The 18,495-nt window shown below is 37.1% G+C and overlaps 1 protein-coding gene across 2 annotated transcripts in view; it reads left to right on the forward strand.

Moving 5' to 3' along the window:
- nlgn3a (neuroligin 3a) overlaps positions 1-18,495 on the forward strand; it is a 178,366-nt gene that overhangs the window by 107,528 nt on the left and 52,343 nt on the right. For both annotated transcript variants that reach the window (XM_046849567.1, XM_046849568.1), the window contains one exon: positions 7,372-7,557. In XM_046849567.1, the coding sequence (XP_046705523.1) occupies positions 7,372-7,557 (186 nt within the window). The remainder of the gene's footprint in view (positions 1-7,371; positions 7,558-18,495) is intronic.

An 18,495-nucleotide genomic window follows, 5' to 3' on the forward strand; every position in this document is an offset into this window, starting at 1 on the left:
AACATAGCTTCAAGCCAGAACCTTGGCAGCAGATGGATATGAAGCTGTATTCATCCAGTGACATTTGGAATTTCTGAAAACTTGAAACAAACATGATTGAGATGCCACATATGTAGACCATTCTAGCCATCTGACAATAAACAGACTTGCTGCACAGAAAATCACAGTATGCTTGTCATCCCAAGTGTCTCACAACATAGCTATGTCCAAATCTATGGCCTCCTTTTTGTTCTAACACCGGAAACACAGAAGTAGCGTGTAGTGAATAGGCTTCAGTATTCAAAGCATAAAAAAAAATACAGCACTGTCTTTCTTTGAACTCCGTAGTCACATTATTGAGTGCCCCAAGAAAGAGAGTGACAGAGAAGCTGCTTCGTGATATAAATGGCTGTTGAATCTTTTCACTGGCACAGTCTCCTCCCCTGCCTGCCCCCTTTTCTTTTCAGACCTCGTATTTTTCGGAATGCTGCTATTTTTCTGACAGGGAGCAGGAGTTTTTTTTTTTGTGGGTGGGGGGCTCGGGTTATGGGTGGATAGTGTGGGAACAGTGAATAGATCCCTTAGGGAGAGATGGACTGCAGGGGTGATAGTGTTCATGAGGGAAACTGACACACTGCTTCTTTATGCGGCTGTTTGGAGGATGGCCTTCAAGCTCTCTCTTTCTACATCCACACCCGAGAATCTTCCATTCAGACACCCGGGGTGGGGGTAGGGGGCCTGGCGCACTTTCGTTGAGCTGCGAGGGGGGGGCATTTCTGAAAATCTCTCAAGGCATTGATTGTGTGGCCTTTTTTTTCTGGTGCATTGAGAGGGGTGGAAGATAGTTGGGACACACAGACAGCCTTGTTATCTGGCACCCACAGTGAGGGCAAAGAGAGTTAGAAAGACAGAGAGAAAGACAGGCAATGGCCCAGCCTTCATTGCATCATCACCATCTGCAACTTCCTCTTCTCCCTCTTCTCCTCCCCAGTTGTTTGAGCCACCATTTAACTTCCTGAGTGAGGCCAGTGATAATAGATTCCCCACACCAGGACTTCATTACACAACCATGCTGAGGCTTTGTCTGAGACAGAGCTAGACCATGAAAGATATAGAAGCTGTCTACTGTCAGTCAATTCCACTTTACATACTGGGCTTTAAAGAGAATATGAGGAATTGATTCAATTGAATATCATCTAACCACACTCCAGAGTCTTCAGAGCCTTATACAGAAATATCATAGTATACCTGATACTGTGTTCTTAATGGATACAAATTAAAAATATTGATTTTTGTTTGTTTTTAAATAGTTTGGCAGGGGCATCTGGTTGACATACATTATGTGAGCAGGACTTTTTTTTTTTTTTTTTTTACGTTTTGACTGATATAAACTTGTACTATGTTTATTCATTCATCTTTAGTAACAACCTGGTCAGTGTTTTTGTGCTTTAAATTAGAGTACTATTTTGTTTCCATTTTGAGAAAAATTAGTAAAAAAAAAAGTAATTAATACAATTTTAACTAGGTAAAAAAACTGACACCTGTACACATTGCTAGTTAACTGTTAAGAGCCAAAATGTACAGACTATGCTAAAAATGCAGGCATTTCTATCTCAGTTTGAGTATTTACAAAGGCATAAGTTAGGGTTCATATATTTAAAATAAAAATAAAATCTTCAGCTTGGCCCACATCTATCCATTTTGAATTTAAATTTAAATACAGATTCAAATATGGAAGGTTCAAACACTGAACACAGTTGGAGATTTGCTCTTAATTTTTTTACCATCATTTTATGTATCAATGCAAAATACCGAAAAGAAATTGAGAACATAGAATACGTTATTAATTTAAAAGCCTTTTCTATTTGTGAGTTGGTTTATTTTGCAAATCCTCACTGTATAATTAGTACCCAAATAGTCATAGCATTTGTAAGCACATTGTGTTCTAAATGCTTGGCAAACTACAAAATGTGCAAATGCGTGTCAATATTCATATATGCAAAGTAGGCAAGCAAAGAGGCGCTCTCGTGAGCTGTCCAGGTGACATGAATGGACAGCCTTTGGAATACTGACAAGCTTGAATACTGAATACAGGTGGGGGGGTCTGCAGCAGGTTTTGCATGTATTTTGTATAGCTGCATTACTGTGTCAATGTAAGAGAGGAGACAGGTTCATGCTGCCTTTTTCCTGTTTCTGGTTCCACAACAGCTCCTTATTTTTACCCAAAAAAATACATGTTTGAGGAAAGATTTGCAGAAGCCTTTGTGTAGGTAAAGGGAAAGAATGAGTGAGCAATCCTATTCTTAGCCACTTCACTAGTTTGCATGTATGCAACTTTTTGTCACATGGACCGTCTGAACTGGTGAGATAGATGGTAGATATATAGATAAGTATAGAGAGAGAAAGAATCTTGAAACGAAGTATGTTTCAGACAAAATCAGATGTATAAGCAAAATACAGACCGACACAGATCGAATTAAAAAGTATGCCAACTGGACATTTTTAGTTGATAGGAGAATACAATTCTATAGAGACATTTAGCATTAATATAAAAACTAAACCAAATTATTTCTTCTTCCTTACTTAGGTTAGCCACTGTCAAATTTAGATTCCAAAAAAAATGTTGTCACTCAGATCCAATAGAGATTCAAGCATACTAAAAATAAAAGTAAGCAGATCTACCAGAGTGTCATTTTTATGCATTGTCTTTGAAAAGAATGTCATATCCACTCAGAAACAAGAGCAGGGTGTTTATTTGTGGAACTTCACAAGTACGTTTGAAATGTTCAGCGTGTTATGATAACTCTGTTTTGGTCATGGCTGCATCGAACTTATGGAACTACAAATAAATGAATGTGTTTCTGCTGACTCTTATCACTCAATAGCCAAGTGATTTGCCACAGGTTTGCTTATTTTTCTAAAAGATGGAAGACATATTACGAACCCTGAATGCATTTGCATCTCCAGGTGGCATGTACGGATCATATCTTTCAATTGCAGGGTTTGGTTAAAACTAATAAATACAGCTATTGGAATATTTTGTGATTGTTGGTTAAAGCTTTATCGCTGGTCTCTCCAGCACACATCCTCACTACTTTGTTATCCTTTGGGAGCTCTAAAGTAGACCATCTGTTGATCCATTTGCTTTTTGCTGCGTTTCTCACAGCAGCAGGGCCGTGTATTTAACTCAGCCCCCTTCCACCTCCCCGTCCCCCTGTGCGTGATCACAACAGAAAGTGCAACGTTTTTTGTACCTTTAACAACCACAATTATTGATCAGTGGTGAATTTATATCATCCTAGTTCCCACTCGTCCTCATATGACCTTATTTGGCTGATCTCCGACTTGTGGTGTGTCTAACAAGCTCCCGAGAGATGCTCTGAGAAAAACAGAGGCCAAAGAAAAAGAATCAAGCTCTGCCATATGTGGCATCAGGCATCGGAAGACAAATGATGTTTTTTGTTATACAAATTTTTAAGTAAACAAGGCAGAAAAGTAGCATGAAAAAAATCCATGGATTTACAAAACACCAAATGTCTGACAATGCCCAGGGGTACAGAAAAGTTTGTGTGAAGCTTTTTTTTATGGTAACATGTTCCCTCTGTCCTGGCTGAATGGTTTCAACAAGAAAGCAAACTCTATTTGATATGCTTATAAATTTCATGCTACTTAACTGATTTACACCTGATAAAATGAGAACCAGCATCCTGTTATTTCCCTCAAAGCAGATTTCCTGCGTTTTATATAACAGTGTTCCTGTTTAGTCAAATGCACCAATGCTTATTCGAGCACATCCAGTTTATGAGTTGTATTAAAATGTTTGACAGTGATTGAGCCCTCAACAGAAACAATGTCTATGGGCGGTGAATCTAAGTCTGGGAATGTTAATCATTATTCAAGCATCTGTGACCTGTGGAGATGCACACACTACATCTGTTAGATGGTAAAATCAAGCCTGCAAGGTGCATTATTCTCAAAACTAAAATATTCAGCCAAGTATGTGATGGGAATCAATTCGGATAAAATAGCTGACCGCTATGTATTTGGAAATGCATTTCATATCAGCTGTGTTAATAAGATCTCTCCAGGGATATGATATGTCAATCAGTTTCGCTGTACGTGCCTCACTTGTGGCCTTACAGACTCAAGAGATCATTCAATTCAGTCGTAAGAATTTGATACTTGGTGGTTTATTGAACCTGGCCTGAGTATTCAGCTTGAAACCCAGCGGGTGAGAAAATGGCACAAGCTCTTATCTATCTTGAGGCTAAAATGACCATGTAGATAAAAATGCCCAGGGCTGCTTTATCATGTTTCAGGGTTCCATTGACAAGTTCTGAAAGTGTGTAGGTCCCATTATCACATGTCAATATCTTTGATTGAACTGTGATTAACTAGTTTGCATTTAAATCGGTTTCCTCTAATGCATTAAATGTTGTAGAACTCTTGTGGTACAAGCCTTGTTGTTTCATAATCATAAATCATCATCTCTTGAGATGAAATTATACCCAGCTGCTTGTCAGCTTGACTGATTCAGGTTTTCCTCAAGTACACAGTACAGAAACATGTCTTTAATACTAGTTACTATGTACTACTGTAAACAGAGACCTTTTTGTATTTGTTATACAACAGTGCTTTTGAACGCTCAATTTTATTTAGTCAGAAGGTGTTTTGTTAACGTTCACATCAGCAGGCTGGACAGCAATTTCAGATTTTCAAAGTTTTTGTGAATGCACTTGTTCAAATACATATTTACACTAACAATGTCCACTGGGACTTAGATTTTTAAAAATGTATAATCATACATTCTTTCTGTATTTTGGTTTTGTCGAAAGTAGTCTCCAGTGTCACTGGTGTTATTTAAAGTGGTATAAAATTAACCTAAAGATTGTCTAAAAACCAAGCTTCTTTCAAGCTATCTTTTGCATTGGCCACGTGTTTGTCATGAAAATTTAGATTTTAATTAAAACTGGCAAACAAATTCAAAACATTATTACAATCATATAAACAGGAACAAGCAAAAGGTCAGGAGCCCACTATTTGTACACCTACAACTATATCAGAGATCAAATATCACATCCAAGATCATCTAGTCATGGTAATTATGTTCTGCTAGACAGGTGCTTCAAACACATGTGAAGACTTAATACATATAGTTAGATTAGGATGTTTAAAATAATTGCATGATCTAAAAGTGTTTGTTTTTTTTTTTTTTTTACATGTTAGAAATATTAAATTGATAATTATTCAAATAAATGTTCTTATTATAGCAATATTACCAATAGACCCTGTCCCAAACAGTTTGATAAATAAATACAAGAACATTCTTACAAGAACATACTTTGAACTACTTAGGCTGTACTTGACATGTCAAACTTTTAATACAAATTATTAAAGTAAATGATTCCCTCGTTGAATTTGGAAAGCGCTATTATATTTGCTCTCGTAAAAATGGAGAGGACACGGCTCAGCATCACCTCCGCTAACAAAGCTATGATCTAATCCTGTTTACGTGAAATAAGCCTGCTTCCAATCGGGTTTTAACTTATGGGCCTTTTGCTATGTCAGCAGCTAGAGGATGAGCTTTGAAAAACGAAACAATCCCGGCTCATGTCAAATCGTCAGCAATAAAATCCAAATAATTGAGTAATCCACTTACAAAGAACAGGCCCAATGTGTTTCAGCAAAAAGCAACACAAGGGCAAAATATAAAAACAATGAAAGTATCTTGGACACATGAAACCACCAATGGCAGAACATCAAAGGGACATCTAACATTCTCCAAAGTGGTCTTGCTCACTTGAGTAAAATATCCACAAAATTCTCAGAGCCCCAAAGTAGTTATTGTGCAAGATGGAGCATCTTGCACAATAACCAGGAAGCAGACATACGGCAGACTGGCAGGTAGAGGTAGGGGTCTGGTAGCATAACTAACCGTTTAGTTCTGGTTGCAGGCTTATGTACTCACACAATATCCTGGTGGCTTGTAGCCTAAAAATTATGTCCTTGCCAGATTATGGGGGTGCAGCAACGAATTCTTTACCAAGGTGGACACAGGAAACTGGCTTTTAGCCTGTGGAATGAGCTTGCTAGCGAGGCTACATTATAGGCCTGTGGGTTGAGAATGGCATAGGAGGCCTCCTTACTGGCCTCATAAGAGAGGTTGCTTTATCAGCCACAGTGTAGACCATGGCATGGGAGGCTACTTTGTCAGCTTCAAGCATGAGCTTGGCTTGGATGGCCAACTTGACAGCTTCTGGGTTGGGTTTGGCTGGAGAAGCCACCTTGTCCGCCTCTAGCATAAAATTGGGAAGAGAGGTCTCTCTGTCAAGTTTAAGTATGAGAATTGCAGCAACTCAGTGTAGCACTTCAAGTTTGGCAGTCTGGGTTTGCCCAAGAAGCAGCCCAAACTGCTGCATCCATGTTGATGTCGAAGTTATGTAATGTGTGAAGTCAAAGACAGTTACAAATACAGTTAAGAATTAGAAACTGGCAAACAAGTCCAAGACCTAAAGCAAAATGTAATGGCTAATAGCAGCAAACTAATACAAGGGCAAAATACAGAAACTATGAAGCAAGAGATCAGAAACAAGAAAATTATTAATTATAATTAATTATTAATCAGGGGGCAAACTGAACACGTGAGATTAATTAAGACACACAAGGGAAACAATCAATGCAGGACATGGGTGAAGACAAAACATGAACTAAAAACAACAAACAAATCTGCACAAGCTTCTGTATGTGCTAATATATATATTTTTCCTACTTATTGTATATATATAGTATACGTACAGTAGTATTTAGTGTTATATAATTTATTGTAGTTATGTTGTAAAGCATTTAAAATGTTTTTTTCTTCTATTTTTGCAGTTACTTAGCTGCAGTTATGTCAATTGAAAACACTTCTGAATAGCAGAACTATTTGACGTTTAATTCTTAAAAACCATTTCTCATCTAGAATTTTTTTCCATGTCTACATTTTCACATGAAAAAAAAAAATCTTAAGTGATTATTTAGAAACATTTTTTTCATAACATTCCTGCTGACTCAAAGCTATCTGTTCAAAATTACAGCCTCTGTGGCTCCTCTTGAATTGAAAATTGAAGAAAAACACACATGGGGTATGAGGGGTGGCATTGTCTGGTTACTGTCTTGTTTGTTACCTCAAATTCTAGCTGGTCAAGTGTTCTGTCTTAGATGTGGAAACAGTTGTTAATAAAATCTTGATTTTCAAAATACTTATCTACAGCTACATTCCAAAACATTTACTATATTCACTTGTCATGATCACTCAAATGTTTATCCAGTTTACAGCAGAGAAATTTATCAGACTCCTCAAATCACTGATACACCAATCCATTAAAGGAAGTGTTTTGTTTTGTATTCCAGGCTTCCTGAGCACGGGTGACCAGGCCGCTAAAGGTAATTATGGCCTCCTGGATCAGATCCAGGCCTTGCGCTGGATCAGTGAGAACATTGGATACTTCGGTGGTGATTCTAACCGCATCACTGTCTTCGGATCAGGCATCGGTGCCTCTTGTGTGAGCCTGCTTACCCTGTCCCATCACTCCGAAGGTAAAAGAACATTCTGCTACATTGTGATAAATCTCTAAACCTAAAAGTCTCTCAGCAAAGGTAAAAGACAAAATTAAATGAAAAGGAAGTTATTGCTGGTGCCAGATTCAAGCATTAGCATTTCCATTTGCCAATAAATACCTGCGAGGATGTTTTAGACTTTTCAGTGTGCTGTTTGCTCAAATTCAAATTCCTAATGGGCAAGACTAATGGCATACACCCTCAAATGTGCCTTTTCTTTTTTTTTTTTACATGCTTTCCATTGCCTGTTGGCAGTCTGGTATAAAAAAAATGCTGCCAAAATGCTTTTAACTGATGCCAGCTATTATGGGCCTTTCTCTTAGTGAGAATTGCAAGTAGACTGTGAAAATTAACACACGGTGTTAGGTATTTATGTAGTCATAAAGTCGTGACAGTTTTTCACTGTCTTTTACCAGGGTTGTATGGATTGTCATCGCAGTGGTGTTCACTGTGTTTGATATAAATCAAGGCCACATGCTTTTGTAGGTGTCATAATTAGTGGTTAAATTTTATTTGTGAGAAATGCCTGTTGCACGGGATTTTAATTATACTGCCACTTTGTTCTGGAATAAAACTAATTGTGAGTTGCCACATGTGACCGTGTGGGCTACACTTGGCCTGTGGTGTAATTGATTTTTGATCATATTACATATGTATGATTGATAGTTTAATTTTTCAAGCCTAAGGGTTTATACAGAATAAAGGCTGCAGCATGGATTATTTAAGATTAGTGTATAAGTTAAATTTTGAGATGTAACAGATATGTTATAAAACATATTTTATAAGGCTATCCTGGTGTTCATCCATTGTACATGTTCACATAACTACCATTTGACCTAATAACTAGTGATTGCTAAGAGCTGCTTTAAAGAAAAAAAAAGCACACAGTCTCTGTATTTCTATATTGAAAGGCGATGGCGTCTCCAACTGAAATGAGGTCATTTTGGCAATTTCACATTGCTTCTTATTATGAACAATTTTTTTGTGCTCCTCCACTGCATTTTGCATCAAAGCGTTACTAATTGCCTTGATTTCCTTTAAATGAATATGACTGCTTTTGGATTTATATTCCATCTATTTTATTATTTTCTAGCCATCAATTTTTTTTTTTTATATTCATACACCACCATGCCATGCTTCACGTAGCGTGGTACTATAGAGCCACCTCGGTCCGCTCTCTTTCCCTTTTCAGTAAATTGGATATTACTGATGCTGATATTTCCCTTGAATAGAAATGTGTGCCCTGCTTGGCTTGATGAGATAAAAAAAAAAAAAGAGGCTGCGTATAAATTTGTGAGATCCTGCGAAATTGAAACAGGAAGCCCTCTGTCATGAAAAGGGGCACTGGTAGTGAGTGCTACCAATATCAATCAGACATCTCAACGTTCATCCTTAAAGCTGTGATCTTAGTCATCAAATGAAGGATGGGGCGTGAAGTGGCCTGCCAAACAGTGCTGAAGCAGCTGAGGGGAATACCAAGCAAGTGAACACCTGTAGTGGGCACTTCTAACCTTGTAGCAGGCAGATAATCTTTAGGTTAGATTCTAGTGCAATAAGCAATGTCATATAACCATTGAATGGGCAAACACAGAATAGAGTTGAAAATGCAAAACGTATCAATTTTGTGAGCTAAAAGTTAGCTAGAAATTTCTACTATGTGTTTTCTTTTCTTTGTGTCATTTAAATTGCATTGGAACTGTTGCTTAGCATCACATATAATTGCTGAACTATGGTCATTTATGTTATATAGATCTGATTCATGCATGTTAATACAAATGGCATTTGCAGTGTAAACACAAAAGCATCTTGATGCATCCCAGGATAGCAGTGAAAGAAGAGTTAATTGACTGGATCATTACTTAACCAGAACAAATTGTCAGCTGCAGAACATTTCTGCCTATAGCAGAAATATAGAATATTATGTAAGTATATTGAAGTAATTGTAGAAAATGCAATAACAAGTAGTCACTATAAAGACATTCAAAATGGTTGTGTTTCAACTGTCCACTTGTTTACTCATTTGGCATTCAAATGTATGATCAGGTTTTTTTCTCATTTGTTTGTTTTTAATAAAAACAGTGTGTGACTATGGCCATTGATGGAATCTGCCAACAAAGAACAAATGCTGATCATATGTTATTTGGATGTTTATGCATTTTCAGCTACTTTTAATCTTATTGAGCTTTCATGCAAGTGTACATTATTTTGCATGCACAGTACTACAAAAAAGATTGAAACAAAACCACATGCATGGCCGAAGTCTCTATGGTAGTGAGAATTTTGCACCATAGTAGTCTATTTCCAATGGCTGGGTTATAGAAGAAATAAATTAAAGCAGATGTATATTTAAATTTTACCTGTATAATTTATTAGATTTATTTAATAAAATAGCCACTTAGTTTAGATACATGTTGTGTCTCACTATTGAACACCCAAGTGCATGTTTATTTTGTAAGGTAACCCACCCAGTGGCCCAAAGACAGAATCCACTGGCGTGGGTGAAGGTATGCTGGGTGTTATTCTTTCGTCCTGCAGTGAAAGATTACTAAAAATGGATTGCAATTTGTTGCATTAATCCGATTTTTAACCTCTATTCTGACTCCAATTTGTATTAAAGTTTTAACTTGAATATATCTTATTAAAGCTGATCACATTGGTTGTATTTCTTCTTGAATTTTAATAGATTGTTCCAAGCATTACCTCTTTCAATTAATCATTTATTATGGACCCACAGTCACGATTCTTAGTCAGAGGATATAACCGTAAACTAATATCCTTTAAGTAGGCTACTCAATGCTTGCTCATGCATAACAAATAGTTGATTTAGTCACTTTGTTATAACTTGCTAAGTCAGGGATAGTCAGAAATCAGAAGGTCCCAGACGTTGTGCTCTATGCTTCATGAGCTTTCTGTATGCACTATCCTGGTCATAGATTTGCGGTACCACCAGACTACATAATCAACTGGAGATCATCAAGAATTTTACATTTATTTGAAAGGCAAATGTCAAATCTAGACCAAATTATTGAAGAAAGTTGCACAACATGATCAGCATCAAACCAAATAGTTTATCAATGCAGTTTATAAAAGAACTGTTAAAGAGTCACTGTACCTGGCAATAGAGACACACAGGGACTGTGTGTAAAGGTTTGACTACATAATGCTTCCATGCGTGTTTTGCCAAATCTCCTTAAATTCCCAAACCACCATAAACACTTGTAAAATCAAAGTAATAAAAGCTTTGCAAACCCATATGTTGGGACAGGAGGTGACCTAAAACCAACACCTGATAAAGATCCTCCCCAGGACAACCCTCATATCAGTAGGAAATAATTGACCTTTTCTTTATTTTTGTCTGTTCTACTGATATAGGGAGATCATATTTTCAACCACACTGAGACCTTTAAAATGATACCAAACATTTTACAACATGTTACAATTCATACATTCCTAAAATTTAATAGTTAGAGTATGCAAGTATAGTAGCTTGAATTCAGGGAACTTCTAAGTCACCTTTCCATGACCCAGCCATATCCCCAGGAGGGAATGAGGGGGCTCAAGGATGAGTAAGAGGGCAGCTGAACAAATGGCTTTCTCTCTTCAGATTAAAGTTTATTGTTTTGTTGCATGGCAGTTCTCGGGGTCTGAACTGGAAAGATCTGAACATCCTTACAATTTCTTATGAGCTTGGACTTGCAGTAGATTTTCTTGCAAACTTTTACAAACTGCTGATTTAGATCTTTTTGCCTGGTCAATTATTTCTCAAGAAGACCTGACACCGATGGTAGCACACACAGCCCCCTTGGTCCACATTAGGTTGCAGGTCATGTAGTGCATCACCCTCTGAGGCTACTCTTGTCTTTCTTCAACCGCTCAGCTTAATCTGTTTTTTTCTTACAACACTTGTCTGTCCTGTTTCTATTGAGAACTCTGTGTTTCATTGTCTACTATTTCTTTTTTGTTGAAAAGTTAAAGGTACTCTTTCGGGAAATCTAATAGCATCTAACGTACACTCCTCTTTGTCCAACATTCTTACATTTGTGGTAATTTCTATACAAAGAAGAGTTATAGTGTCCTTGTGAAAGCTGCTTAATTTAAACTAACAGTTCATATTATCTTTAAATTCCAATAGAACACGCCATCAATCCGGTGATCAAGAGCTACTACATTTATTTATACTTCGATTCACAGGAGAACACTTTCACCTGAATCTCATCAGCAGCAAAGTACCATGGGTCAAATCAGCAAACAAAAAAAAGGAAACTAGGTTCAGTCACGCAGAGCCATGTGGGTTGTGTGAGATTGAGGGTGCTGCTTGTTTGTCCAATGTATGTGTGCATGATGGTGTTAATGAGGCCACTGTGACCTGTCTTCACCACACAGTGTGGTTCCTAGGCACAGGTAACCCAAGTCACCTGCTTGTTGGCCGACAATATGATTTGATCCTTATACACATTTTAGTATTAAAAAAACTGGCTCGGATTTTAAATGCATGTCAAATTTTTTTCATGCAAAGAACAAGATAGTCAAGACAAGGAAGGGCATAAGGTTCTGGCTTTCAGCTGTTTCCCTGTCTTAATGAGAGGAATCAAGCAAAAATGGGTCATTAATGGCAGAAACTGGACTGTGTCTTACTGCTTTAATGGGATTTAACAGATGCAACTAAATAGCCAGGAAAGATCGTGTCCTTTTTTTTTCTTTTTCCCCATTTTCCATCTATCCATGGCAAAATTAAAAAGAGAGAGCGAGAATGAGAGAAAGCACTTCTCCAGAACATTAGACGTCTCATATGTTACTATCCATTTGGCATCATGGCTTGCTCTAATTGAGCACATATATATTAATTTATTTCTTTCCACTCTCTTCATAAGGATTATGATGTTGAATGAGAGATGGCTCCACAGCACACCTCTGGAATACTAAGCACCATCAGTTTTAGATGTACATGCTTATTAGGTCAGGGAGGATGTGGGCTACCAGCATTGCCAGTGAAGGTCGTTGCTATTTTTTTCCCTTTCCAGTAACTAATCAGCCTAAAAGCTCGGCTTGTGAGGAGGTGTCCCTCTTTTAATGGAATGCCTCATACATTAAGAACAGAAGGCCTAGTCGTTGGAGGAGTCCATGTGACCATGTCAGCTTTCATTTTTATTAAGGCTTTAGGGTTATTGAGGACTATAAATGTGCCTGCTTGAACTGGGCTGGGTTTATTAGAACGATGCCGTGAGTGCAGTGAGCTTTGTGCCTTAAAGCACTTTAATGTCATTAAGAAAATGAGCCCCCTGTTAAAGCACAACCAATGTAAAGATGAAGCTTGGTATTATAGATGGAAATGTCATGAAACACAATAGTGCATAGTAACATATTATGACCTAGCAAAACCACTCATAGTACCATGTACTTCACAGACAAAGTGTATATATTTTGTAGGATAGCATGATTGTACTATGAGGATGCAATAGTAAACTAAAAATGGAACATTTGGTTTACACTATTTGCAGAAGGACAGATAGAAAGCCTACAATTCCAGTTCTGTAAACATTTACACATGTGGCTTCAGCCCAGTTGCTAAGTGAGATTACAGTAATTCCCTGTTTATCGCGGTGGTTACGTTCCAAAACCGCCGGCGATATACACAAAACGGACGGCACCCCTATTTTATGTATACAGTACTGTACTGTATAAACATTTTACTTTATTTTACAATTTATAATTATATTTTTATTAATAACTTTCATTATTTGAACATTAAACTCCATAAAAACAATTCCTTATCATTTTTTTGCTCCATCGTTACTGTATTTGCATTTAGTGTTTTAAGACCACCGCATGGAACCTAGCATTATTCCCTCAGTTTACTCTAATGCATATCTTACAGTTGGTAATTTTTTTTATACATTCATTGTTAAAAATTCGTACACTCCTACTTTGTTCAAGCACCACCTTTCTTTTTGAATAATTAAAGCAGTGTTAACTTTCAGGCTGCCACGTTGCTTTTCTTAATTGCTACTCATTTTTTTAGGACACGCAAAAGCATCTAAATGTACAAAAACAAGACCTGTAATAATATTTTGTGAATGCCATTAAATTGTTCACAATACTTGATTGGAATTAAGGCATTACTTGATTTGCGTTTTTATCTGACAATGATTTGGCTTAACTTTTTTACAGGAGCTCATTAAGTGTGCTTTGACAGAGTAATGGGAAATCGTATCCGTGGGCTTTTACACTTAACAGTTCACATGTTTAGTGGACCTGAGTGGACCAAACGGCAAGACAAAGCGTTCAGCAGCAAATTGCACAACATTTCTACTACACATTACTTAAGTGGAGGTGAACTTCATGATCCAGGCTATAATGTCACGTTGAAATTGAAGGTACATGTACCTGGATCTTGTGATTGACCTTAAGTGTGCAATGGGCTGTGGAGACACAGACACACACACATACTACTAAAAATCTCTTATCTACAATGGTAAGGGTAATCTTTGAGCTCAGGGCTATGTTTTTTTCCCAAGTCTGATGCTATCGACTGCTTGTATGACCCAATTAAAAGTAGGTTAAAATGTATTGCACGAAGAACTGCAGGGGGAGGAGACAAAACGCATCAGTACTTCTTCTCCAAGGCGACTGCCTGTGTTTGACCTATGGAAATTCTAAAGGTCTGGTGTTCTCTGTTTTGGTCCACTTCTTCTGAAAAGAAATCCGCAGGAGTAAAGCCAAGCCAAGTTATAGATGGCTGCGGCCAGAGTAAACATTTTGAAACCGTGCTTTAATATGCAGGTATCATAACAGCCTCCTATCGCTACAGCTGTGCCGCCAGTAAATGTCAGCCGATATCATGGCAGAAAAAAAAAATGTGAATCAAGCTTTTCCTGTAAAGCCACTGATTATTATATTGAATAGAACTAAAAGTCATTGTTGTGGAAATATTATATTCTCTGGCACCAGCTAAGAGTAAAATCTATTGTTGAATAATCTGATCTTACTGGTATCAGGCTTATCCATAGGCCTGTTGCCATAAACTTAGGCTTGTGTCTGCCTGCAAAGGAAACCCTTCCAACATTTTACACTGTGCTTCTGATTACCATCTATAAAAAAAAAAAATAGTAGAAATAACCCCAGATAATATACATACTGTCTGATTGAGCATGATTTCCCTATATTCTGTTGAGAATGTGGTGGGCTTTTTTTTGGCAAAAATTACCCACAGCGAGCACAGAAGATTTAAAATATAAGAAGAAATATAGAAAATGTTTATAAGGATTTGGCAGAGAAGTGAAACTAATCATCAATGCAAATTGCATTGCCACAAGGCTTACAACAGCAGCTTCTAATAAAGGTCAAAATAATCAAATTGTATGAACGTGAGGTGTATGGAGTACATGGGATTATTAGTGTGAAAACCATGCCTACATAAAGACATTTTCATGTTTGTGACCTATATAGATATTGCTTAACCATTGAGAGCAGACATATGTTCTGAAGTCTTACGAAGAACACAATCATTTTTTTTTTAAAAGCTGTATGTACAAATTTATCAGTGATGAAATGGGAACAAGTGAGTATACCTGGCTTTTTATTATGAATATCATGCTAATGGATAGGGATCTTTATGCTCTTAAAACTGTTGTTTGCAGGAGATCAGTATATTTAGAAAAACTTGTTTGTCTGAAACCAACCAACTCTATGGCAACTGTCATCTCCATTCTAGTGTTTTGGTGTGAACATTTACTAAAGATCTTGACCAATATCCACATGTTTTATGAAATGCATTGATATTACCTGATTGGCCAGTTGGATAAATGCTTTGCAGATGAGGTCAGAGAAGAATAAACACTCTACATGTGTGGATAACAGAAAAGCATCTCACACAGCAAAAGTTGTTGAACCTTTAGGCAAATGGGTTACAACAGCCAAAGACCACTTAAGGTTTTAATCCTGTCATGCAAGAACAGTGGGCACAGGCTCACAGAGGTGAAGATTGCAATTGATTGAGTTGATCAATCTTGATTTCCGCTTGAACACATTCTGCCTTCAGGCTAATCGTGGTGTTATTTGCCAAAACTTTTTCCACACCATTATAAAATTATTTCAGTGAAGTATAGTATTGTTGACCATGTGCAAGCCATCTTAAAGTTTTCCCATTAACATGACAATGAGTTCATTGTCTCAAAGAGTTCATGATCTCGCTGTTGCAATATCTGAATCTAATAAAGCAAATTTTTGAGATGTAATAAAACAGGAAGTTTGTAGTGTGGAACAGTAGTGTAGATTTTGTGGAATCTGTGTCATGTAAATTTCAGGCTACTCTGAGACAAATCGGGTTCTACCTAATAAAATGGGGTGTTCCTAATAAAGTGTTTGGTGAGTATGTACAATATACAGTTCTAACTCATAGTCCTGCTTGCATTTCCTATGATATACTACTTTACAGCTATATTTTTTCAGATGCTATATGCTGCAGAGAGTGGTCCCACAAGTAGTGGGCTCTTGCTTCAAATTATAATCTGGATAATGATCTAGTATCAGTTTAATTAGACCTCTAATTCAGTCTTTGTTTGCACATGGGTTGTGTTACATGTACCTTTTTCACCCACTCATTCACAGACTGACACTCTGCAGCTGGCTGTCCTGTCTGGCTTATTGTACAAATCCTAGTGATTCCCTGCAAAGCTAACACATGAAGATATATTAAACCGATGAGAAACACAAATCAATGTTAGTTCTAGTTCTATTTTCCTTTTTTTCACAAGAAGAAACAGTCGAACCAATAAAAGAACATTGGAATTAAAAAGAAATGATTAAGATAAATGATTAAGATTTATTTGGTAAATTTGAATTCATTAAGATCTTCAGATTAGATCTTTGCATTGAATCTTAAATTCACACAATGAAGTCTAATTTCTGTTATGAAAAACAGATCTACAAAGGTGGAGGGTTTTTTGTTTGTTTATAAAAAAAATATGTTTAAATTTGCCCCAATAAGCCAATTATAGCTAAACGTATATATAGGTTCAGAGGATTAATTTACTGTATGTTGAAAATCCCAGTAAAGCATTAGAAGGACGTTAAATTGCTGGCTGACACTGTATGCAGATACTCTGTTTGTGTCACACCACGTAATTCATGAAGAACAGGCTGTGATGATTGATCGAAAGCTACAGTGTAAGGTGTGAGGAGGAACCATATATCCTGAATGCATTGTAGCTCAGAGCTCAGCTTGCACAGAAACGACGCAGTGACAGATTGCCAGTCTGTGGGAGTATAGTGCATTCATAGAGTGTAGCCATCACTCTGCAGCACCCGTGCTGCAACCGCTCGAGTCTATAAAGCGCAATACAAAGAGCAGGATGGAGTCACTTTGTAACAGTCTTTCCCAATCTTGTTACTAAAACATATCTGCACTGCAGTTTTTAGAATTATCACACATTAACTAATCGTGTTACCTAATTCTTAGAACATGTTTAAGCTGTATAGGTTTCAGTACAACAGATGCCCAGAATTACAGAATAGGGACTAATGTACAGAATTACAGAATAGGGACCAAGTTACCTGTAAATCAGAGCTCACATATTTGTTGAGAACTATAACCATGCTTGGACAATAAATACCCTGTGTTAATGAACTGTGGAAAAAACAACAACAACAAAAACGCAGATGATAGTATTCAGTGGGAGACATGGCATGAATGGTATGGTATACAGTTGAGGCAAAACAAAGGAAATCTTTTGAATAATAAATTTAAACACAAATTACTTTATACCACTGAGCTCTTCAGGAGAGTATCTGAGGCTTTGCTGTGCACAAGCTCTCAACCAAAATTTGAGAGTTTACTATTTTGGAAAAACAATGCTTGGTCAGGGGCAAATGTGTGACTGGTAATGTGGCCAGCATTTATATATTCAGATTGTCATTGTTCAAATATTCAATCTTTTATTTATTTATTTATTTATTTATTTATTTATTTATTTATTTATTTATTTATTTATTTCCAATTCAGTTTTAAGATCTCTACAATCAGATAGAAACCAGTCTGCAATATTTTCTTTAAATAATTGTAATTTCTTCTTCTTCTTTTTCTTCTTCTAATTGTAATTATTATAATAAATAATTATCAATAATTATATATTTTGATATATTCCAACCCCAGCCACTCTTAGTGCCGGTCCCAAGCCCGGAGGATCCACTGTGGCGACCCCTAATGGGAGTAGCCGAAAGAAAGTATATATTTTGATATATAAAAAAATAAATAAATAAATAACAACAATATCTAATTTATGGATACTATTCTATTAATTCAGCTTTTGTAGCCTATTTTTAAAAACAAATACACAGCAAATTACCGTAATATAAACATAATTTAACACTTACTCATGTGATAGTGGTTGATTGCGAGTGTGAGACGTGCACCACGCTCATAACCTTCTCGGTTTCCATGTAATTCTATTTACTTTCGGTTTCACAGCACCATCACTGATTTTCTTGGGAGACATTTTTCAAGATTTCTAGTGAAATAAAAATATAAAACTAAAAAAAAGGTTACTGTGGGAGAGCGTATGAATACGGGAATAAGGAACGCCACAACAGGTCAGGTGCAAAGGCTTCACATCCACTTTTATTTGTTTTTTTTGTGTCGGTCTGCTTAGTGCCCCACGCAGCAGGTCTCTGGCGCGCACACACACACACGCGCACACACTCTCCTCCTTAAATGCACCCTCCGATCACTTGAAAAGAGAGAACAATCATTAGGTCACATTAACTTCAGGTGAGGCAATACCCTGCCTATCTGCTCCCGGACCCACCCTCCATTCACAAACCGCCGCTCGGCCACGCCCCCGCTGCCACAGTTACGTTTTTGCTGCACTGAACAGCGAGAGCGACTGAGTGATACGTCATCAACTAAGCGACTGATGCGAC

This window comes from Silurus meridionalis, chromosome 5, assembly GCF_014805685.1.
Source record: "Silurus meridionalis isolate SWU-2019-XX chromosome 5, ASM1480568v1, whole genome shotgun sequence".
Classification (NCBI taxonomy): domain Eukaryota; kingdom Metazoa; phylum Chordata; class Actinopteri; order Siluriformes; family Siluridae; genus Silurus; species Silurus meridionalis.